Source organism: Trachurus japonicus, chromosome 24 (genome assembly GCF_045865225.1).
Source record: "Trachurus japonicus isolate A0001 chromosome 24, Traja_1.0".
NCBI lineage: Eukaryota > Metazoa > Chordata > Actinopteri > Carangiformes > Carangidae > Trachurus > Trachurus japonicus.
Window position 1 is genome coordinate 16,954,824 of NC_140930.1, and position 23,884 is coordinate 16,978,707.

Here is a 23,884-nt window from a genome sequence, read left to right on the forward strand (position 1 = left end):
GCCAGAAATAATCGAGTTAGGATAACTCGTCTTATTATGAGGAAAGAAATTCAGTTTATGGGGAAACCAAAGTAAAAAACGAAAACATATATACATCCCCTATTATCTAGTTAGTCTGCTAAATTCAAATCAAATTTTGAATATTTCTAGTGTAGTCTGTATTATAAGAACTTAATAAATGACATAAGCATCAAAAATGAATCATACAGTTATAATAAAAACACCACTATCTTTTTTAAATGTCTGTTACTAGTTTTATTAACAGAAATTGCACACTATTAAATCGTTTTTTGTATAAATTGTTAAAAAATAAACATTATACACCTAGGAAAAAAAGAATAACAAAATGTGACAATTTGACTGTCAACAAAATAGATTTCCAGAAAGACCAAACTTCCAGAAAACACAACCTTCTTTTAAAGGCCCAGCCCAGTATATTAAATACATCAATAAAGACCTTTGGTTGTTTTTATCCACATTTTCAATGGTTGATGGGTTTATAACCACACCCTTTGGGTTTATATAATTTAAGATATTTTAAGTCTTATATTACCAGTAACTGAGTAAGTCCTCTGGAAATTCACAGAAGAAGTACATTTTTTTTTTACCTTGGAAACATAAAGAAATTCAATTTAGATTTGCATTGTTTTCATAAATATGCTTCAGGGCTACAATGAAAAAATGACATAATGTAAAAGTAACCTGGGTGGTGTTTTGGCATTAAAGTTTCTACACTGATAATATAACTGCAATAAAGTGAAATTACAGTAATCATGGTGTGATGAGGCAGAGTTGGTTATGGTGAGATTTGTAATGTTCAGATCAAAACAACAAAACAAACAATCTCAAAAATCCAGAGTGATATTGAGAGTGGCATGAAAACTGATGCTATGAGGAGAAACTGAACTGCATTGCAGTGTGTTACTAGATATCTGAAACAGATATTTATAAAACAGTGGTAGTAGGAATAATGCACCGGCTCACAATATGAATTGTACTGGAAACAACAATGTAAAAATGATGCAAGATAAGACAGTAAAACATTAGTCGTATAGGCCTTTGGTTGAGAGGTTGAGCTGTTTTTTTTTTTTGAGGTATTCTGTGTTTTGGCGTAGAGGTCTGAGGACTTGCTGGAGTATCATCACAGCAAAAAAAAGAGAAGAAAATACAAAACATACATTGGCCTTTGCTTTGCACAAAATGAACTTAAAAACTGAAATCAATGCTCACGATATGGCAGTAAAAAAACAGAAAGCAGTGCTCTCCTTTCAGCACTGATACTGGACTTGCTGTAAAAGAGGCTGGTAGTACAGTCACAACACCACTATTGTGCATTCAAAGATGAACCCCAGATATTAGACCACAAATGAGTTCCCATATACACATGTGTGGATTAATCATAAAACTCAGGAGGACCTTTATCATTTATCTTTAAAGATGGCCGCAACGTCGAGGAGAACACAGTCGTGGGGAAAAACTGGGATCTTATGACCTGAGTGCAGCTGATTCTGTTATGCAAGGTATGAAATAAGGATAACAGGAGTGTAAACCAGGAGAAACAATATGGCTGAACTGTGTCCTCATCGACCATAAGTCTTTTCATCCTGACAATCCCCTCAGCACTGCAGGGCGCAGGGAGCCAGGCTGAACCCCCCGTTGGTTTCCCTTATCTTCTCCTTGTTTCTGGCCTGGACCAGACCGAACACCACTCCTGCCAGCGTCATGCGTCCCGCTGTCCGCCCCCTCACGCGTCCATCTGTCCCAGCGTTGGCCGTCTTGCTGCGCATGGTGCTGAGGAAATAGGTGCGGACTTTCCCCTGTCTCTCGCTCACCTAGAATGACAACAGTGTATTCTCACACGCCGAACAGAAACACAAAGCAGGCGATGTCTTAGCTTTCACTTGATCCGTCTGTTGTTTGTTTCTCTCCACCTGTAGGTGTCCTTCTTATTTTTAGCCGTTCCCTAACGCCAAGTGCAATTTATTTCTACTCTTGTGCTTAACTTGCGTCTAGGCCTATTTTAAGTCGTCCACTCCTGATCCTCAGCAGTGTTTTCACCTCATCAGACCTTCTATCAGGCTGAGGTTACAGCAGGTGGAGGTTTGATTTGCAGATGTGACTTCTCACAACATACATTTTGACAATTAAGGCATTTGGAGGGCAAAGAATAAATTACACACACAAAAATTAAAGGCTAAAACATGATATTATGATTATAAAATAACAAAAACGATGCACTAGTGAGTCTATCACAACAAATGAACATTAAACTATAAGAAAATCTAATTCATAATCTAATTTATATCATTTTTCTTCCTTTGGGCAGTTTCATCCTTTACAACAGACAGGTGGAAATGAAAGTCTCATCCTTAGCTCTGTACTCAGCCTCCGTCTTTCTGCTACTCACCCCTTTGACAAAGATTTCTCCCCGTAGCTCCAGGACGAAGCCCCACTCTACCAGGATCTTGCGCGTGGCCTCGGGTACCTGGATGCGTCCGCTGACACCTGTGCTGTCCATGCGGCTGGCCAAGTTCACTGTGGACCCCCAGATGTCATACTGCGGCTTTGTGGCGCCGATCACACCTGCGACCACGGGCCCATGAGCGATACCTGTTTGAGTCCGACAAATGGCGATACTTAAGTTTAGATGAATGAAGGTGTTGGGTCTACCTTAGTAGGTGTGTGAGAATGGTGCGTGATCAGCAATAGTTTGTTTATACATGTGTATGTGTATGTGTGTGTGTGTGTGTGTGTGTGTGGGGTCAGCTAGTTTGCCACTTACCCACACGCAGCTGAAAGTTTTTGGCTGTTTGCCTGTTGATCTCTTTCAAGGTCTCCTGCATTGCCAGTGCAAACAAAACCAGCTCACTCAGGTGGTTCCACTCATCCATGGACACCTGGGAGAGAAAAATAGATAGTTACACAGAGAGAGAGGTGACAGAGGGTCAACATGCAGCCAAAACAAACAAAACAAAATTCAGACTCTGCACTAGAAAATCTCCCACCTCTCTGTCTGGAGCCAAGCCAGAGGCTGCCATGTAGCAGCTCCCAATGGTCTTGATCTTTTCCACGTAGTGGAAGTACGACTCCTCCAGCAGCTTGTACGAGGAAAGAGATAAAGATTTAGTGATGAAGATACAGAATCACACACCAATCTCTACATAGGAGCTGCAATGAGTTTGGATCTCAATTATTTTTATCGCCCAAGGAGGAAGGCATATACTGATTCAAAAGCTCTGAGTACCAGGAAATAGTCCGTACATGTATATGTGATTAAATGAATAATCTTTTCTTTTTCAGTCTTACTCTCACCTCATCAAAGCCAGCAATGATCTCATTAAGCAGTCGGAGGCAGTCCACCCCTTCATGTTTGATCTCTTTCTGCTCAAAGTACTCATTGAACCCAGCAATTGAGGCAAACATAACACCCACTTCATCATAGGACTGGGAGTAAAGCTCCTGAAAGAAGAAAATCATAATCATACATAGCAGATAGGGGAAATCTTATCTGATCTTATTCGGCTGACATTTTGACTAATTCATTCAGTAAAATATTTAATTAGCAAGGTCAGAGGTTAGCTGCCATTAACCAAAAGTGAGTGAGTAAAGTAAAGTAAAGTCATGTGTCTCAGGTACATCATCATTCTTGCTCCGGTCCAGGAAATGTCGGGCCACGTGCACAGGGAGGATGTTGTACAGCAAACACTCGTTGTGTTCCCGCAACTCTCTCATGTCCTCCACTTCCTGTTGGGCCTGCAGACGCCACAGGAAGTCCAGCCTGGCGTGGGCCTCCCACTGGAGAACAAAGTGCAGATACAGCGTGGATCAGAGATCACCTGCCTCGATGTGACATGCTCCTCTATACTCTTCCGCTGAGTTTGGTAGTGTTGCAGCCATGGTATTACGGATTAGAGATCAGTTTCCATGGTGACTGTCTGACTAAACCCTCATATCCAAACCGCGATTAAAATTGTAGGACACTCTACCTGCCGGCCGTTGTAGAAAACAGCAACAATGAACATCATCATGAGAAGGATGCAGATGCCTTTCCTCCTGACGTAGTGAGACCTGCACAACAGAGGTGGAATATAGAGATGTAAATTATAGAAAATAAAAAATGTTCAAAACAACAGCAGTACAGTAAGGAGCACATGCAGTGTATACCTGTGCAGCATGTCATGGTGTGTGAGTGTGAGGAAGGCCAGGTGGATGAGGTAGGAGTACACAGCCACCGCCAGCAGCAAGACCGCCAACTTGAGCAGAGAGTTCAGACGTAGGAACACGGCACAGGTCACCATGGCGATAACACCGCTCAAGACAAAGATCTGAAGAAAGAGAAAAATAAACACAAAGTAAAGATTTTATTTTTGTAGTATTGTAAAATCTTTTCAAGTTCAAAATATGTTGTAGAAATATAAACAACTCCTGTCCTCACCTCAGGGTAGGTGCAGACGGTGACAGGAAGTGAGGCTGTGTTGGTTTGTTCCATTGTGTCAGCCTCTTCTGTGTTTGTGAAAATGCACCAAACCTTCACCCAGGCACACAGCACACAGAGTATGAATCACACAAACCTCTGACAATTAAGAAAAGGCTGAAAGAGATGAGTTTCTCTTATTTAGACGTATGATAGGTTTGAGCTGGTATTTGTGTTAATGAACTAGAGCATCTCTCCTGCGTCACGTTGGGCTTCTCCACTCTGTCAGTACACATTTGGACTGGTGCTCTTGTAAAAAGTTCACCTGTCATCTGGAGTGGACTGAGTGTGGCAGTGGGGAGGTGAAACTTTCTCCCGTTATGCAATTTTTATAAGGATTTTAGAAGGGATCATGCAAATAAGTTAAGTGTGATTGACTGTACTTTCATCTGGATTTACTAATGTTCATGCAGTTTGTGAAAAATCTCTTCCACCACAGAGCAAACACCCAGGAAGGAGTTTAAATAGTTTCATGTATGTAAATCTGGTGTTGTCTCTCACCATGTCAGTAGAGGCCAAGCCGAAGTTGATGACGATGGCAGTGAGGGTGAGGATGTTGCGGGCGCTGTTGTTTTCATGGATCCAGCAGCAGAGGTGTTGTAGTGCTGGCGGAGTCTGCTTGAACTCTTCGGCCAGAGCCAACAGCAGTAACAGCATGTAGGCGAGGAGGAAGACTGAGAACTGGAGGACGGCCGGGAACAATCTGCAGAGAAGTAACAAAGGAGGAGGAGGACAGGAGGGAAGAATGAGGACATGAGTAAAGGAGAGATCAAGAGGATTTGCAGATTTAGGAGAAATATGGTGATGCATGTCATACTTATAAATACCTGCAGATGGCACCAAAGTGAAGAGAAAATTAAGCACATTGACTAACAGATGATGGAACAACAGGCAAATGAAAGCTGATATGGCAACATGTTGTTTTTCAGAATCGTAATTTACAAGTTCTTAATCAGTTATTGATGGACATCTTATCATAATAACGCTGCATGCAATAATTAATATCCACCAAAAATAGGATAAGATGATAGAGCATCTGGTGTCAAGGTTATGAGGTTTTGTCGTTTGCTGGTATTCAGGGAAAATGTCAATGAAACACCAATATATGTGAAACCATAAATAAGAATTTACATTTTAACAAATGGGCATTTATGAACCCTCCATCCATCCATCCATCCATCCATCCATCCATCCATCCATCCATCCATCCATCCATCCATCAATCTATCCATCCATCCATCCATCCATTGGCAATACCATTTATCTACACAGGGTTTAAGAGATGGTTGAAACCAACCAAGTCTATCACCAGTTTATCACAGGAGAGAAACCACGTAGGTTCACACAGTTCAAACTCAGAAACGTACTGCTTTGATGTGACAGTGCAAACCACTGCACCACTGTGCCGCCTCACTCATGAACCATTTGATAAAATTTACTCATTTGGTGGAGGCTTATATATAGTGCCTTACACACCAAAGACAAAGTTGATAAACCTGTATAAACTATAAATTCAGCTCTCACAGTGTGATTGTGACTGAAAAGGGGGTTGGTGTTTTCCTACCTGGGTGCAGGGACGAGGGCCTGGGCCGCCATGAGAAAGAGAAGCATGATGAAGGAGCAGACCATGTTGGAGTTGAACATTTCGTCTCTCATCTGGGAGAACTGAACCAACCAAAAAAGCAAAGAAACATCCTCATCACTGCAGGAACATAAACACCTCTTTTTTGTTGATAGAGCACATGACTTTCCCAACTTTCTTCCCCTACCAACACCTTTCTAACCCGCCTATACAGTTGCGTACATTGTCCTCGATGTGTGTGTCCTTGAACACCAGGGTAAGGGGAGTGATGTGCTCCTTGTGCATCCGCTCGCTGCTCCGAACCTCTATGGCATGTTTGATGCGTTTGTTGATCTCTTTGGAGGTGGACAGCCATATGTTTGGAAGTGAACCGTTTGTAAAGGAGGCCAGGATCTACAGCACAAGTAAAGCATATGAATGGTCTGAGATTGATCAATCAGATTTATTAATTTGGTTGAAAACCTTTTTACTATGTGACACTATACACATAGACCATGACCCCAAAGGATATTTTTATGCCTGCACCTACACTGTTCATGTCAATGGCACTCCCGAAAGGTATCACTGGGTTCCACGTTCGATTGGTTTTCTGGACTTTCGGGGGCTCAGTATGGTCAACATGGTTCGTTTGTTCCTCCGGGCAGATGAGGAAAGTATCGATGTTGTGTTTCCTTAGAAACTCGTTCCTGTCACGGCCATGACCATCCTCTGTCTTATAGGTTCCCGCTAGACAGTCCAGAGTGGCCCTTGAGATGTGGATACGTCTGGAGGGACGGAGAAGAGAAGCAGAATAAATTATCAGAGCTGTGCAAAGAAATACTCTCCGTTCATAACACAAGAAAATGAATGATACTAACCCTGGTATTCCTCCAGCCTCTAGCATGTTGGCGATGCCCACGTCCCAGGACCAGACGTCAAACTGCCATTTCTGCAGCCCAAGCACCCCACACAGGACAGATCCTGTGTGGATCCCGATCCTCATGTCTATGTCAAAGTTTAACTGCTTCCGTACGCATCTGATGAGAAGTCAAAGACAGAATGCAAAGGAAATACTGTATAAATGACTGTTGTTTTGTGACATATCATTATTCTTGACAGTTCTAGTTGAAATGAGTCAGGCTTGACTCCAGTGCCTTTAAACTGACCGTATAGTGTTGATCATAGCCAGGCCCATCTCAACACAGTAACGGGCATGGCCACGCTGTGGCTCGGGGACTCCTGATACACAGTAGTAACAGTCTCCCAGTATCTTTATTCGCAGGCAGTGCTGTTCCTGTCATCAGAGAAGATACCAGAGTGATTAGAGAATGCGAGTCCTTATATCTATTATCTTAAAAACAACTCAAAACAAATCATGTCCACATTTTTCACCTCTGCCAGTCGGTCAAAGCGTCCAAAGAGCTCGTTGAGGGTTCGAACCAGATCCTGTGCCGACAGGTTCATTGACAACAGAGTGAAACCCTTGATGTCTGCAAACAGGATGCTGCCGAGAGGAGAGACAGAGAGAGAACTGTCACAAACAGAATTTTAATGCATGACGCCTCCAAAATCGTTCTTGACTTTCCTGTAAAACTGTCAACATTATGCAAACTGATTGTAAATCAGAGATGAAGACTTTTCCACCACCAATGAGACATATATTTTCCTTCAAATTGAAAATTCAGAAATGTAAATTTGAACCTCATGAATACCATTGTGTTTGTGTGTGTACCTGACATCTTTGTACTGGTGGATATAGATCTTGTGAAACTCCTGAGGATTGAGTTCATCCTCCAAAGAGCTCATGTCGGCGATCATCTCCAAGGCAACAAAGCGAGGCAGGATTGACAGCACCAGACGCTCCTGTGTGCCAACATAAGCCCAGAGTGACGGTGTGTAGTTTAACCAGCGTTAACGCATATTTGCACAAAGTTCTCAAGAGAATTTTAGGAGTGTGTTTATCCCTCCATCTACAAAACAGGCAACCATACAGTATGTCCATGTCTACATAATCCTCTAAGCCTAATCTATAGCACAATGGCAGAGTCACACTACCTGTCTCTGGTTCTCCTGCTCTAGTTTGAGGCGACCCTCTATGCAGCGCCGCGTCTCCAGGAACACCTGCCTCTGGACATGGTCTGTCAGGTAGTGGATGAACAAGCCAGCTGTGTTCATACCCAGGTACAGCAGCCCTTTGGCAAACACCTGCATGCAAGAGAGAATATACATTCATTGACTTTATGTAACTGGAAACATGTGGGTTACAACCATAAGGTGAGAAAATGGAGGGTAAGGTTCTGCTTTCACTCAACGTAGGGGATATCAAGGGTAAATGTTTCATGTATAGCAGCTCTGTGGACAATATCTGAGCATAAGAGGTGAAGAATTTGAAGTTAACTGTATTTTTACTGGGGAACTTCACATACAGTGTCTCAGTTGGCTCAACGGCCAATAATAGGTTTGAAATAAATCCAAAATCCAATTGAATTAACTGATGAACCATGTCTTGAGCTGTATAAGCCAGTTATTTTCCTAGGAGTGTTTGAAAAATGAGAGGAGTAGAGGAAGAAGGAACAGAGGAGCAGAAATAGGCAAAAAAAAAGTGGATTTAAATTCAGCATTGTGCACAATCTTATAACAGGCATATTAGTTTATCTGGAAGAGGAGTGTATGACTCTTCTTCGCGGAAACTTAATTTGGGATGAAGATGTTATTGCGTAGCTTTGCATTAATAGATAATAAGACACTATACTGTAAATATCACTATGTAATAGCACTCTAGGGGGGACTATATTGTTTAAGTTTAAGTCAGTCCAAGTTGAGTTAGTCAGCTGATTTCCTGACCTTTTTCAAAAGCACCACGTCATTGTAGTTGCGCAATATCTCCACCAGAAAGTGCAGCACTGAGGTAAGGGAGCCGGCGCATATGGCCCACAGCAGAGGTAACGGCAGCAGCGTGTATGTGGCGAACAATGTGAACAAAACGTACCACGTGGGGTCTTTTTCTAGTCCATATACCAGCCCACCCAGCACCTGTGTGGTCTGTGACAGCCAGCTAGCTAGGCCAGCATAGTGGAGCCACCTTGGGGACATGTAGTCCTTGCAGGTTAACACCACGAGGCACATGGCTATAGCCAACAGCATGAAAAGGCCGGTGAGGCAGCCACGCACGGTGTCAGTGACTGCTTCAGGGGCCAGGGCGAGGTACAGGACCAACACGTGCAGCTTGGCCACAGCGTCAATGACATTTGTGAAAGCTAGAGAGTTGCGTCTTTGGTGAGATGAGTGTTGTTGGTAGAGTTTCTCCAGGTCACGAGACTTGAAGGTGTGATTCAGGGTGGGTATGTAGACCCCGTGGATAGTTCGACCCCAGTGCACAAAGAAGTCGGCGTCGCTGCCGTAGCCATAGTCACTGAAGGACCCTCCAATACTGCTGTGTGTACTGGTGGTGGACCCACGAGCCTGGATGGGGTGGACTCTGAAGGTGGAGGAGCGACGTTTCGTGACCCCGCGTGAGCCCTTGTTGCGAATTTGTTTGTTGATCTCTTGCATGTAGGTGTCCGTCACAAACATTTTGCGAGCTGGTTCCACACCAACCTGTCACAAAGCAACAGAAAAACATGTGTTTATTGTCACATCAACATCATATTTTTTTTTAAAAAACTGAACAGAAGGGTGGCTTCATGATGAGTAGTCCAAATCAATGGTGTGCACGGGTGTGGGGGGGGGCTCACGGCCCAATTGTTGAAAAACATGTGATAAAGTGCTCTCCTGAGCCCAAAATGCGTGCTAAAGTGCCCTCTTCAGTGAGGACGCGCTGTATGTGCCCGTCTTTTTCTTTTCGCCCCTGCCATTCAAAAAGTTTGTGCGCGCCACTGGACCAACTACTGTAATTTTGTAAAGTCTTTTTGACTCTAAAGTCTTTTTATCATTGTGGCATACAGTTAACTTCAACATCAACTGTGCTTTTAAACAGTGATCTAAGACGTTTTAAAAAGTTGGTTCTCCAAAATTACAAAGATCATTTTTAAGTTTTACCCATGTGGATGGTTTAAGTTTTACTTTGTGAGGTTTTGTGATATATAATGCCAATAGATTTATTTGCAACTGTGTGAAAACCCTATGTTACCTGTGTGACAAAATGTGTTTTTAGTTATTTGGATGTAGTGGCCCTTTACATTCACGTTACATTGAATCACAACATTTCATTACTGTATCCATAGTCAAGACTGCTCTATCATTATAGTTCATGAACATGCTGGCAATGCAGACATGTCAGTCAAGAGTAACAGTTGAATTTTTGGTTTCATTTTCCTCTTTGTGTAAAGTGAGTCAGAGATACAGAGGATACCACGTCTGTTTCAGTACAGAAAGTCCTCATAATCCTTTTGGGAAATATGTACGAAGCAATAGAAAACAAAACAGCACAAAAAGCAGTTCCAGCCGGTTGCAACGGATCTACTGATGTCTGTGGGATAACCAGTCACCTGGGCGCTGAGCTCCTGCTGGATCATGATGTGTTTCACAGCATTCTGCCACAGCATCTTTTTCCGACGCAGCCCAGGGGACAGGGTCGCAGTCAGGCAAACTGGCTCCCGCAGCTCCATTGGAGACACCTGAGTTGTCTCAGCGAAGGTCACCATGGCGATCACTCCATCTGACCTCAGCTGCTCATCCCAGATTAGGAGGAGGCGGCTGCCTGCAGTGCCTACAGTGATATTATAGGAGGGGAAAATAGAGAACAATGTAGTGGATTTAAAATCCCATCGCAAAGATGTTCTGCATGACTGACAGATCACAGGAAACAGAGAGCATCCCATCCTGATCTCTTGAAACCTCTTATTACATCCCATGCTCATTGCTCTCAGAGGACAGAGCTCCTGTCTGCACGTTCCTTTAAGTTACAAAGACACCTGCTGGCAGCAGAACCTCTTCCTATCATGTCCCCTTCATCTAACTCAACCTCCCTGCTGACTGATACTTCTATTATACCACGAAGACTTAGCCTCAGTCCTCTCTTTTCATACTGCTCTCTCTGCCTATGTCTCTGTCTCTGTCTGTCTCTCTCAACCCAGTCAGTCACGGCAGATGGCGGCTTGGTTTTGCTCAGTTCCTTTCCACCTTCACCTTGTGCTTATTTGTTGTAGTGATTGTTGGGTCTCTATAAACAATAATATAAAGAATAAGTTCTGCTACGTATAAAAAGTGTCTGTTTTTATGCTATATTAAAAAAAACAACAACAGAGTTTATACTGGATATATTCTACAAATTGGACCAAATAAATTTGGTTAAATGTTTCAGAAACTACATCTTTTATGTTTGAAGTCATAAAAGTGGTTATTTGTGTGCAGAAGGCCTGCTTGGCTTCACGTGTTGGCACTGTGTGTGAGAAGAAAGGAAGCTTTCCAACGAATTATCTGGTGGCCAGATTTAGTCCTGAGCTGGTTAATGCTCAGAGTTAAACTCCTCCAGGTCTTTCTCGCTCTAGATGCTGCTGTCCCACCCACTCACAGTCCCCTGTCGGCTGTCTGATTCTCACCAAGATCATGTATCCACACTGTACAGATTGAATATCAGAGAAGACTTCATATTATAAGAGATGTGTTTCAATTAAAAATGAATGGATTATTAAGGAAATATCTGTTGTGACTTTTCAATCAGACAGGAAGTTAAGGGAGAATTAGAATATCTCTGCTGTCACTTGTTATTCAGATGTAACACTAGTCATAACAAAAGTAGTAAGTATGGTTATACATACACGCTGTATATATATACTATCTATACCTATTCTGGGTTAAAAAAAGAAAAAGAAACAAGAAACAAAACTGACCTGTACTGTTTTACATATCGTGTACCCACTCCTCATGTCCAGACTTTGCCATAGGATGTATTCAGCCAGTTCATCATACTCCATTATTGGTGAGTCCATTAGGTGTGAAGTGTACATGAATCTGAAAAATGAGGTGTAATCCATCAATGTGAGAATTAGACAAAAAAATTAGTCCCCGCTGTGATGTAGAATCCAAAGATGAAGGAGAAGGTCCAGCTAAGGTGTGTGGAGTCGCTCTGGCAGGGTTGTAGGCCACCACCTGGACTGTTTTGAAATGAAGTCAACAACTGCCACAGAGCAGACCTGCAGGAGTGAGGAATGCAAAGAGGATTAGTTAGTCAGCAGCCACTCTCACTGAACTGCAAAGCTGAGGTCACTGGCACCGGGCTAAATGCAGTGCTATCGCTCTCAGGCCAAGTCAACCAAACCTTTTAAAAAGCAGTTGTCACAAACAGCAACACAATCAGTCTATATTCTTTCATCCAGTGAACATTATTGTTTTCTTTTCTTTCACTCTAATCCCAGTCATCCACATTGTGTTCATGCCCCTGGTTATGTGAGTGTTTGTCTGTGCAGTTAAGGAAACAAGGATGACGAGTTTCTCTCAGGCTGTGTACACCTATAAGCGTTACCTAAAAGGCCAACAAAATCTAGGCTGCCTGTGAGAACATGGGCACTGAATCCTCCCCCACCTGGTAACAGCACCCTGAGGTGATTCAACCACAAACAGACTCAGATAAAATTGCCTTAATTTAAATTCACTTGTTGCCTAAATGGTGTAACAGGCTATTATGCATCTCTCTGACCCCAGATTTTTTTTTTCATGGTTTGTTGTGTTAAAAGATTACAACAATTGCAAGATAGCCTACTGTGTGAGCTTTGGGGTTAAAAAAAACAACACTATTGGCTTCATTGGGTAGCAGATTAAGAAAACACTCAATATTTGCACTCAGAAAGACTTTTTTTTCTGTAAAAAAAGAAAAATTGTGAAGGCCATACATTTTATGTGAAGAAAGCCTGAAAGACCCATTTACATTAAAATAATTTTAAAGCAGTGATACAAGTGATGTAATTCTCTGTGTACAGTTGCATTGGCAATGACAGGTTAACGTTGCACAAAGCAAAGCCTATTCTATAACCAGCGCACAAGCGGCACTGATGATTTAACAGCTTTGTTGAATAATGTTGGATTTTAATATATTAGCTGTAGCATGCTAGAGGGAATCGAGGGAAGGAAACAGGAATTGTTGATTGGAATGCTGGATTTTAATATATTAGCTTATGATATAATATATGACACAAATGTGTTACTGCCACACTCAGTTGATGGTGCACATGAATGTTTTTTTTCGTAAATTATTCTTCACAACATGATCACATGCATCGCCAACGCAGGGTACCAGAAGGATTCAGTGACTCAGAGGGAAACAACAGCAAGAACAACAGGTGTAGTGAAGCAGACAACAGGATTTGATGATGATGATGATGATGATGATGATGATGATGATGATGATGATGATGATCTCTTACTGGTGTGACAGCCTAAGCAGGTCTGTGGTCCCTATTGTAAGCTGGTTAAAGTTTTTGAGACTTGCTTTTCTAATTGTGTACTGGCAATGCACAAAGCCTGTAAGACTGATCTAATGGGTTCCCATCTGTCCCACCATGACTGCATAGCTCAGACCTTTCTTTCTGATGACTGGACAGCTAAAAATAGCCGACAGGTCTAAGACAATTAGTTCTACTATAACTACCACATGAGCATAGCTCACTGCACTGGGTAAGCGTGCAAAAAAGCACCTTTGAATATTCAGTTATCACTGTTAGTAGAAACAATGGGGAAGAGTGAGTAAATGAGTGTAGGTCAGGAAGAGAATTGAATTGTGAACATTAATCTGCAATTTTATTGAGTGATACTATTTGTGGTGCTTGTGCATGGGTGTCTACCTGCGGGAGGGGTTAGGATGGTTTAGTCCACTCAGTGCAAAACCGCAAAAGCTAATTAGTATTAAGGCAAACTGCTTTGGCTGTCCACTAATCAGCTGATTCTTATGTGTACTTGAGCCAAATCAGCTACGGCCTATGTGCGCGCCAAACTTTTCCCTTATGCCAGACACAGAGATCCATTTGTGTCTGTTTGTGTACGCATCACAAATGCACTGTGTAGTGTGTGAGTGGCATAAGACTACTGTTGGACAGTGTGTGCACATGCTGGCTTTTGTTGGCAGTAGCACAAAGCGCTTGTTACTGAGGACATGCACAGGTCAGTTTAGGTAAAGACCAAGTAGAGACTGTGCTAAAACAAGTTCATAATCACACCGTACTGATTTGCACCAATGGAAATATATTACAATTTTATTTTTTAACTAATAATGGGAATCGTGATTATGAGGTGTTGGACTCGTCCTACTAAACAGCCCCCATCTCCACAGACAGAGGGCCCATATGGCATGGGTAGTAGCACAAGGCCAAAAGGTCCCTCTACCCCCAACAGGAATAAATGCTGCTTTTGAAGAGGCCAACTGGCTTTAATATTATGACATCTTCAATACAGTGTCACAAATCGGTTTAGCCTGACAAGAAATATTAAGACCAATCATATCACATAAAAGCCCTGGCTTAGGGGCACCCAGACTCTGTAGAGCTGTGCCCAGTTCCTCCGATTAGTAATTCATCCATGAAATGACCCTGTAATACTTGACAGCTTTTGTGATGTTCACTTAATTTTCAAAATTCTGTAGATGAATTTCTACTTTTACATTATACAGTAAAAACGTGCAATCCTGAGGTAATCTTGCATCCCAAACATTGGATTTGAGCTTTGTCTCGATATAACTCTCTTACTGCAGGTGTTGCTATATTCAAAAGGGTCACACGGTGTCAGATAAACAGGTAAAGACTGGCTGGCAGCACGTGGCACGAGAGGACAAAAATACCAAGACGCATGGGTCTCAGGGCTTAGTGGATTTAAAAGACCCTGGGAAGTAAATGCCTTAGGGGGCACGCTGGTCCACTGAGAAGCTCCAAGTTTAGACTTCAGGGCCCCCGTGTAAGGTTAAATATCATTGACTAGATTAGATTATTTTACTTTAGAAGGTCTTTGTTGTCCCTTAGGGGCAAATTGGTGTGCAACAGATGTCAACAACACTGCTACCCATCATAAAGTAACACATTAGAGAAACAACACCATCCAACCACTGATAAATTCATTGCAACAAATTACACTAAGATATGCAGCACCCGTCTGCCAGTCATGATTTACTGTCTCGCAAAATACTTTAGGGTTTAGATTATGTTAAACAAATAGTTCTGAGGAAAGATAATTATCTCTTGAATTTACAGACTTATTTTGATTCCTTCTGACTCATTGCTGTCACCAGCTGGTAGAAAGAAAGACCTGTTGCCGAAACAGGAGTTGTCTATCTCATCTACAGAAATATAAAGTATTCAGAGTGCAGTTTGTTTTTTGATGATCATAGTTAATTTGAGTTTTGTTCAAAGTATCATTCACTCTTAATTTAATGAACAAACCAGAGACGCTGTTAGAGGTCTGCGTGGTTATCCCTGTTACCCTTACAGACTGGGATTTTTGACTGGAGAGGAAATTAAATAAATTAGATTTGGCATCTGCTGATTGATGGGACAGCCTGTCTTCAAGTGGGGTCAAGTGGCCCCATTTAACATGTATAACTATTACCAATGCTTTGGAAACATCATGATTAAAAGGAAGCTGGTGGCTAAACACACAAATGTAGAAGTGTGAACTCCTACTTGAATTACAGTCAGGGCCATTGCTAGTAATCCTGGACCCCCTGTAGAACAATGAAGTGACCCCCCTGCCCCCTGACTTTTTATTGTCACTTTTTTCTTAGACTATGTATTATAATTTTTGATTTATTTTTCTGTTACTCTATGTTCTTGACAGTGCCTCACAATATTCAACAATGTTACATATTTTGTGCTGATGCTGGGTTATATGCAGAATAATTTAGTCACAAAAAGTGGGTTTTTTGTGGGCCCTATAATTGTCATTACCTTTCTCCCCTATGCAACAGCCCTGGTATGTAGGCTTATAGCACTGAAAATATGATTAAAATGCATGCATCTCACCTATAAATTACGTTGGTCTGATATGTTTAATATTTATCAAGTAAACAAAGCGTGAAGACAGAAACCGGTACTGTGTGTGTATGTGTGCGTACGTGCGTGCGTGTGTGTTTCTGTATGTGTTCAAACATGACTAACAGCAACAGCCCATTGAGCTGTTGTCATACACTAACAGCTAGTAGCCAGTAACAGCTGGGAGGTGGAGGAGCGGTAACCGTGTGTATGAAGTCCTGTCATCACTGAACTGAACTTTTTTTTTAGTGAAGGTGGTCGACGTCAACTGTCCGTATGCCAGACATTTTGAGGATTTTATTTTTGTTCACTTCATGGTAAGTAAAGGGTGTCGACACTAGTGATTAACGTTGTTCAGATGAGCTGAGAGAGCTAAATTAAGCTACCAGTAGCCTAGACAAAAGCTAGCTTTACATCACGATGGATACACTTTGATAACATCATTTAGTCGGGTTAAAATTTGTCAGACATGAGTTTGAGTTTGAACCTAATCAAAATCAGAGAAAACACTTGTCCTGAGAGGAAAAAGTTCAATGAAAACCTGTGACGGCTAGCGTTGCTAACGTCAAATTAATTTAGCATCTGTGTGATAAGATTATGAATTATTATTTAAAAAATTGCTTGCCACCACCCAGACAAACGATATCGTGGGTGTTAACCACATCGTAAAAGGTTTCAAACGTGTTGCATAGTAATAACAGTGTTTGTTATCGCGTCGGCTAACTTGGGCATACTAACTTCCACAGGCCAAAGACAATCCAGCGGTTTTCCTGATTTTCGAAGCGCCATTGGAGACTCCGTTCTGGGCCAAAGCGCCGCCCACCTCCCTGTCACTGTGAGCGTGGAAGAGCAACGCCGCCTGGTGACAAGCATTCAATATGACAGGTGAGTAACACCCAACTGTTTTACACCTGCTAAAACACTGCCTGTAGACATAAAGAAAAGAAGAAAAAAAAAAACACACGCATTAGTTAAACCTGAGGCAATATAGAAACATTGCACAGCTGAACAAATTGGCCCAGTTGTTTAAAGTGCCTAACCAAAGCCACTAGGAACCAGTTCTGGCTGAAAATATTTTGTGAAAATATTTTCCTGGCATGTACAGTTCATTTGTGTGATGTTTCAGTTGTGCAGCCAATTCAGTGACTTTGCCAAGAAACAACTCACCAGACGTTTGCCTGTGTTGGTATCCACTGATGGCCACATTCCTTGAACCTCAAGCCCACTGACTGAATGTCTGTCCCACGGTTCCCCTCTTTCCCTGCTTCTCTCCACCCTCCTATCTCTGTGTCTCCCTGTGTCTCTTGCCCAGAGAGAGACTTGTGGTGGATAGTGAGGCCCATTGTGTCAGTGAGATGTTTATTAATGAGCGAGGTGCACACAGAGAGCAGAGCTGCTATTGAGGGACTAATCGCTAATCTCTTCATTAATACGGTCAACCTGCCGATGCACTAGCGTAAATTACTGAGAAGCCTCCTCAAGACAGGGACGTACGTGTTAGTTTTCAGCAGGGATTTCTTTGGAATTTGTGAGTTTGCTCCTGGATCAAACTTTACTGTGAAGTTGGAGCTGGCTGGTCTTTGCAGGCTTCACTGAAGACGAGCGTTACATGCTTACGTGTGTGTGTGTAGCCTCCTTTTGCAGTCACACTGAGAAGTTGTGGGTCCATGTGAGTGAGTACCGTTCTGCATTTAGCTCATCTGTGAAGGAATAGTGAAACTGAAGGTGGTTGGTTTGTGAGAAGTAGACAAGGACTAGTTTGCAGCCTTTTTTTAAAAAGACTTTCAACTTAATAAATAGGTTTTTGAGTTTGAATCACCTTTGGCTTTGGTTTTTAGGGTCTATGAAAGGAGCAGTGTGTCTCTGAGTGTGTGTGTGTGCTTTTGGGCTGTTGTGTATTTGTTCGCCTGCCATGCCCTTGCCTGCGCCTGATGTCCCGGCCTCTCAGAGGCTGGCACTGGACTGCCGTACCCTTCTGGACCATCGCGTTGGCAAGGGTAAGTGTCAGTGATAACACCATCTCTTCTGTTCTCTCTCTGGCTCCTTCACTGTTCCTAAGTCACAGTAACAGAGGGTTTTAAAAGTTGCTTTCCTGCATACAGCGTGTTTCCATGATGTCAACACAAATCATGCTTCAAATGGGAACTCATGTTGTCTGACTGTTCGCTGAAGCTGATTGATCTTATTTAAATAGTTCGAACAGGATTCTTGCTCTGCAGCACTGGACCACCAGCTGTGCTTGGTATTTAGCACAGGTTGCTGTTGAACCGTTACAACTAATTAAAGGAAAGTCTCATTTATTTTTAGTCTGGGTCATATTTAATTGCTTTCAGCCTTAATCCGGACTGATTCATAAAAACCAAGTTAATAAAATGTTCTCAGTGGCATGTTCTATGGCTCCACAGGGGTTGTTGGTTCAGAGCTGCTGGCATGCGAGAACAAGAACAAGAACAAAGCTTGATTGTACACGATGCCAGTTATTAAAGTAAAGTTACTGCAATTCAACCCCAGTGAAAAAGACCAAAGGAAGTTTACAATAAGTATAGAGATAAATATCTCCTGATCTTAACTTTAAGCTTGATACAAGCAGTTCTGAGGGTGATAGTGTCATTTTGCTATACACCAACAGCTACAGTTTTCAACTGAATAGGAATATAATGACAGACCTCTCGATTCAACTTTATGTCTGAAGCTTTTAAGTGAGAGCAATTCTTCACCATTTTTTATTCAATTTAGCAGTCGGGATGAAAGTGTAAACAGCTCTCTTCTTTGTTGAGTCATTGACAACTGAACACTTACAACAACTGTGCGATTAAGCTTTATAAAGGCTTTTAGCATTTGCTGGTAATATCTCTTGAATATTTCCAAAGAGCCAAATGTTGTGCTGATGGTTAAAATTCATGCCATATTTCTGGAAAAAAAGGAAAAGCTGTCAAATCCATTTCAAGTAATTGTTCAGGCTTTACAAGGATGCTAAGAGGTTTCTGGTCTCATTTCAAAGTCATACATTAGAGCCAGTTATATGAACAGTTGTGGCTGTGTGATTATGTACATAAATGCATCGATTGATTTGAGAGTTTTGTTTTTGCAATACATTCATTGTTGTCCGGTCGAGAATTACTGCCATTGGTGGGATGTGAGCCAGCAGCTCAGTTGGTTTTATTTACAATAGTTTAAGGAAATTGAACCTGAGAATGAGTAAACACTGGCATCTTTAAAAAGATTGTATTTCACAGTTTCGTATTTAGTCGCAGTGCTTTTCAAAAAATGCAACTACCCAGTACACATGGTTATATAATCGCATGCTTTCTGATTATAAGTATTTTCTTTTTCTGTGCGTGAATTATAAAGGTATGTTTGAGGTTTCCACCTGCCACTGTGGCTGACAGAGCAAAGAAGAGAAAGTTTGCGTCGAAACCCTGACAAAACAGACAAAAGAACAAGAGACAGACATTTTGGTGACAGCTTAGAAGATGGATGGAAATGTAGCAGAAAGTTGCATAAGCAGAGAAGGAAAAACTGAAAGTAAAGCAGAAGGCATGGGAAGATTAATGATAGAGAGGAGGGAAAGAGTGATGCTGACAGGGGGCGGAGAGAGGGAGAAAGGAGATTGCGTGGGTGGGAGGTCTTCTCCCTTTCTATCCCCGTGGTGCACATCTCTCTCTTATTCTCTCTCTCTCTCTCTCCTCCTTTTTTTCTGTTTCTTTTTCTGTAACTGAGAGAAATGATTACAAGCGAGGCGGTGTGTGTGTGTGTGTATGTATGTGCGCCTGCATGTATGAAATCTGCACTGTCCCCTTGAGAGGGAGCGCTGTTGCAGAAGACAAACAGGAAAATCCAAGGTCATCACGGCACGCTTCTCTCTGACGTTGCCTTTCAGCCCCCCCTTTTGTGCGTGTGTGTGTGTATACGCCTGTGTGTGTGTGTCTGCTCGGCAGGGAGAGTGTGTGTAATTCATTGTATCGAGCCAGGCTCTGCACCAATCACGGTGCGCATTCATATGCCTTTGAGCTCCGAGCACACACGTGCAGGCATTTATCCCAGGGAGAGCGGTGTGTGTGTCTGTGTCTGTGTGTATGTGTGTGCGCCTCTTGGCAAAACAGTGTGTCTGTAAGAGCGACCGGAGCTGCATTAAGGAAATAGGTGTCTGCAGTGAGAGACTCCAACATCACGATTGATGTACGGTAAGAATAACAATCATTCTTCCGTTGTGTATTTGCGTGCTTGTTCTTGTCTGTGTAAAGCATGTGAGTAATGTGAAGCAGCGTTAAGCCAGTTCTCCTACATTCTGTACCGGCTTCCTCTCAGCCGTCTTGTGAATAACTGCAGTGCAACCTCTCTTAAAAGCACATTACGGGAACTTGGTCTGGTGTGAGGATATACTCTATTAAATGACACCACTGGCTTATTGATTTATTTTCTTTTATCTTACAAGAAGATTACGCTTTCCAGATGTTTATATTTGGTAATATACACTTTTGACTCCTATTGTTGCTTTCTGTTATTCTTGAGTTGGCAATGTTTGGTTCTTAGCGTTTGGCACAGTCAGCGAAGTGTTGTAGTTATCTGTGTCATCTGTTGTTGATCGTACAGTACAGTATGTACAGATTTTTTGATTTTCTTTGTGTTGTTGTTTCATGATTCTTTAGTGTTTTTTAGGTGGAATGGAAAACAAAACCAGAAAAAGCAGTGCATGTGCTGTTAAAAGTTAAATCCTGCAATACTTCTCCGTCAGCTCGTTGGACGACGCAGTTGGCAAAATGCTATCACTTACCGTCACCCCAGCGTTAGTGGGACATGTTGATATACGGTTCATCGATTAGCGCTAATTAAAAATGTAGGCAGCTTTGCTTTGAGTCTGCAGACTTGATGGACAAAGGCTTTTGGTTCGTAGGCTAATGAATTACCAACACAGACACCGACTGCACACTGGAAAACCGTGCTCAGTTTTAAGCGTCGGTGTGCACTGCGCTGCTGAGCTGCTGTACGGTAGCTCCCGGGCTTATAGAGACCCGTATAGCCCAGTTTCAGCGCCCGTCTCACAGTGATTCATAGTGTGTCTGATTGGCCTTGTGTCACGAGGATTTGTTGGCAGCTGGCTCTGCACATCAGAGTGTTGGTTGCATTATACCAGCCATGTTTGCTGCCACCCACACTGGAACGGATGGGCGCTTTGAATATGACTCCGTCTCTACATGAATTGATGGCCGATGAAAATGTATATGCGTGTACAGTGTGTACGTGTGACATTTGCCTAAAGATAATGTCCCCATTTCCCAATAGATAATACTTGTTGTCGTGACAGAGTGTGTGGAGGTTGATTGACGTTGTGGTTATATTTTAGGTAGCTGTCATTCTCAGCATGTCTCAGTGACTACACTTCATATTTCTCTCCCATGCTATGAGCCTCTGCTCCGTGATGCTCACCTTCTCTTCTGCTCAGCCCTCCCAAACTGAGTGACAGCTTGTGTGCATATTAGTTGGCTGTTGAATCAGCCCTCACTCATTATTTGTTATTTGCTTACACTCTCCTTGCCTCTTGCCTGTACTCTCTCTCTCTGTGTTTACAGATTCTTCTGTATGCTTGCGTTTCTCCGTTTAAATCTATTTTGTCCTTCCTTGTTTGCTGATGTAAAAATAGCAAGACTTGGTCCGTCTACCCCCTCCCGCACCCCCCTCCTGCTTATGTAATAACACCCCTGAAGGGCAACATGCTTCGTAACCATTGTGAGAAGTGTCACATATTTTTGCACAAGTATACATCAAAAGGTGTCGTCTGTTTGCCTGAGTGTGTTTGTTTAGTTGCTTTTGAATGGCACTGTTAAAACCAGTGCTCTGCATGACCCCCAGGTGGAGGTGAGGTCTTCAACTTAAATGTGTATTGACAGTTTAGTCTCCCCATTTCTCTGTCTGTTCCTCACACACACACACGGATCCAGAACGCGTTTAATATTCTTGCAGGGCATCAGGACTATATTTACTCTGTCTTGTCCGCCACGTGACTTTGGGTCCATCAGAGCAGCTTTGGGACACCAGATGCAGGGATGATACTACAAGATGTGCTGGGCTACCTGTCTTACTCCTCCCCTCTGTGTGTGACTCGTGTGTGTGTGTGTGTTCTTGTACATGCTACATTGTGAGGACTGGAACGAGTTTTTAACCAACAGAGTGAGGACATTTTTGGGAAGTGAGGACATTTTGGCTGGTCCTCACTTTTTCCAAGGGCTGTTTGAGGGTTAAGACATGGGTTAGGACTTTAGGTTATAATTAGGTTTAAATGAGGTTAAGAGTAATGGTTAAGTTTAGGATTTGTTTTGGATGGTTAAGGTTAGGGGGGGAAGGGAATTATGTCAACGAGTGTCCTCACAAAGATAGCATTACAAGGATGTGTGTGTGTGTTAGGGCTGAACGATTTTAGGAAAAGATCTAATTGCGATTTTTCTGGCAGATTTTTCAATTTCGATTTGTTTCACGATTTTCTTCAAATCATGTTTCAGTGCAATATACATAATGTACAGTAACATTAACAGATATTACATCATTCCATTCAAAATAAATGTCATTACTCTAATGCAAGAATGAAAACTAAAGTTAAGCATTGATTAGAAAATTATTTATTAAGAAACATGCACAAGTTAAAGACACTACTCTTTCATTTGTGGCTCAGCAGCGCACAAATATTTCCTTTTATAGCATTAAACAAAAAAATTCAAACAAAGCAAAAATAGTGAACACAGAAACTCTTAAAGGCTGGTACAAGTCAGGGTGAGGTGCATAACAGCCATTTCTGAAATTAACGAGCAGGTGGTGCAGGTTTCACTGATTGGTTAGCCTGACCTGTCCACGAGCAGCATGCCGCTTCTGATCGGTGAGCTTGGCAGGATGGCACGGAGACGGCATGCATGTGTGAAATAGTCGAAAACAGATCCTAGGTCAGTCAGGAGCACTGAAAAAAATCGCAGCTTTGACGATCACGTGATCGCGCTGTTTGAAATCGCGATTTCGATCAGAAAACGATAAATCGTTCAGCCCTAGTGTGTGTTGCAATTACTTTAACAATTATAGTCCAAGCAGAGAAATATCTTTATTTTAGAAGTCGTTGTACCTTCATTTTGTGGTGAGGTTGAACTCAATTTAATTTGTATTCACTGCAGATCTCTGCAACTCAAGAGTGCAGTTGTCCTGTTAACTCTTGACACTGCGTGTGTGTGTGTTGGGGGATTTTTTAATATTATCATGCACAGAGATGTCTTTTGGGGCTCTGTGTTTTTCTTTATTTGCCCCTATTTATTTTTCTCACTTCAGAATGCAGTGTTTTCTCCCTTCTCTCTGTCTCTCTCTCACCCTAATGTGGAAACGTTAAGCTGACATCCTGAGGGAAATGGAGAGTGTAATCTGTTAATGTACCAACCCATTGTTACTGGGATAAAAATAGCATTGTGATTGGCTGGCTCCTTGCTGTGGTGATTTGAGGGGTGGAGACCCCTTAAACTCATCCTGGATGTAAATGTATCTCTGCATCCAGTCAGTGAGACAAGTAGACATCACACTGAGCCCTTTCCCAACTTTGGTGCAGCAGGTTGCAGAGATGTCCTCCTCCTCATCATCTTGTTCCGTCTATACCAACAACCAGCAATTAATCGGTCCCCTCAAAGTGTGTGTTTGTGTTTGGGTTCATGTATGAGTGCGTGTGTATGGAAGTGCGGAGGAGCTCGGCGTCCAGCCCCTAAATGTGTTGTCAGCTTGCCATGCAGAGTGGGTGGATGTCGTGAGAACCCCTGCTATGTGCGCTTTTTCACCGCTGTCTTCCAAATTCCTGTCCACCCACCTCGTTGCTCTCTTGAAGCCTTTTTTCCACACTAACCTAACATACCAACACCATTACCAAAACCAGAGCCC

At 42.3% G+C, this 23,884-nt stretch overlaps 2 protein-coding genes across 4 annotated transcripts in view; one reads left to right on the forward strand and one right to left on the reverse strand.

Annotated features, from left to right (window-relative positions):
- Window positions 1-1,475: 1,475 nt before the first annotated feature.
- Window positions 1,476-12,169, reverse strand: LOC146961768 (adenylate cyclase type 8). Its single transcript, XM_085771198.1, has 21 exons — window positions 11,867-12,169; window positions 10,523-10,734; window positions 8,880-9,632; window positions 8,091-8,240; window positions 7,768-7,898; window positions 7,428-7,539; window positions 7,202-7,329; window positions 6,914-7,072; window positions 6,586-6,820; window positions 6,279-6,449; window positions 6,039-6,139; window positions 4,976-5,177; window positions 4,436-4,528; window positions 4,165-4,325; window positions 3,987-4,068; window positions 3,637-3,795; window positions 3,313-3,459; window positions 3,006-3,098; window positions 2,783-2,897; window positions 2,408-2,610; window positions 1,476-1,832 (listed from the first exon to the last, which is right to left on the reverse strand). The coding sequence occupies exons 2-21, from the start codon at window positions 10,676-10,678 to the stop codon at window positions 1,617-1,619; spliced, it is 3,567 nt and encodes a 1,188-aa protein (XP_085627324.1). The 5' UTR covers window positions 10,679-10,734; window positions 11,867-12,169; the 3' UTR covers window positions 1,476-1,616.
- A 3,799-nt stretch (window positions 12,170-15,968) lies between these two features.
- LOC146961769 (protein EFR3 homolog B) overlaps window positions 15,969-23,884 on the forward strand; it is a 30,455-nt gene continuing 22,539 nt past the window's right edge. Inside the window, exons 1-2 of one of the 3 annotated variants that reach the window (XM_085771202.1) lie at window positions 15,969-16,302; window positions 16,732-16,870. In XM_085771202.1, coding sequence (XP_085627328.1) covers window positions 16,864-16,870 — 7 coding nt within the window. In that variant the 5' untranslated portion in view covers window positions 15,969-16,302; window positions 16,732-16,863. Of the gene's footprint in view, window positions 16,303-16,731; window positions 16,871-17,334; window positions 17,983-19,684; window positions 20,170-23,884 lie in introns of those variants that run through there. The other 2 variants (XM_085771201.1, XM_085771203.1) reach the window with 2 other exon arrangements.

Bases quoted from the DNA above. Each gene is read 5' to 3' on its own strand.
- LOC146961768 (XM_085771198.1), bottom strand. From the start codon at position 10,678: ATGGTGACCTTCGCTGAGACAACTCAGGTGTCTCCAATGGAGCTGCGG. The intron at 7,899-8,090 runs GTAGTGTGACTC...GTTGGCACACAG, and splicing joins AGCAGGAGAACCAGAGACAG to GAGCGTCTGGTGCTGTCAAT. The intron at 4,069-4,164 runs GTATACACTGCA...TCTGTTGTGCAG, and splicing joins CACCATGACATGCTGCACAG to GTCTCACTACGTCAGGAGGA.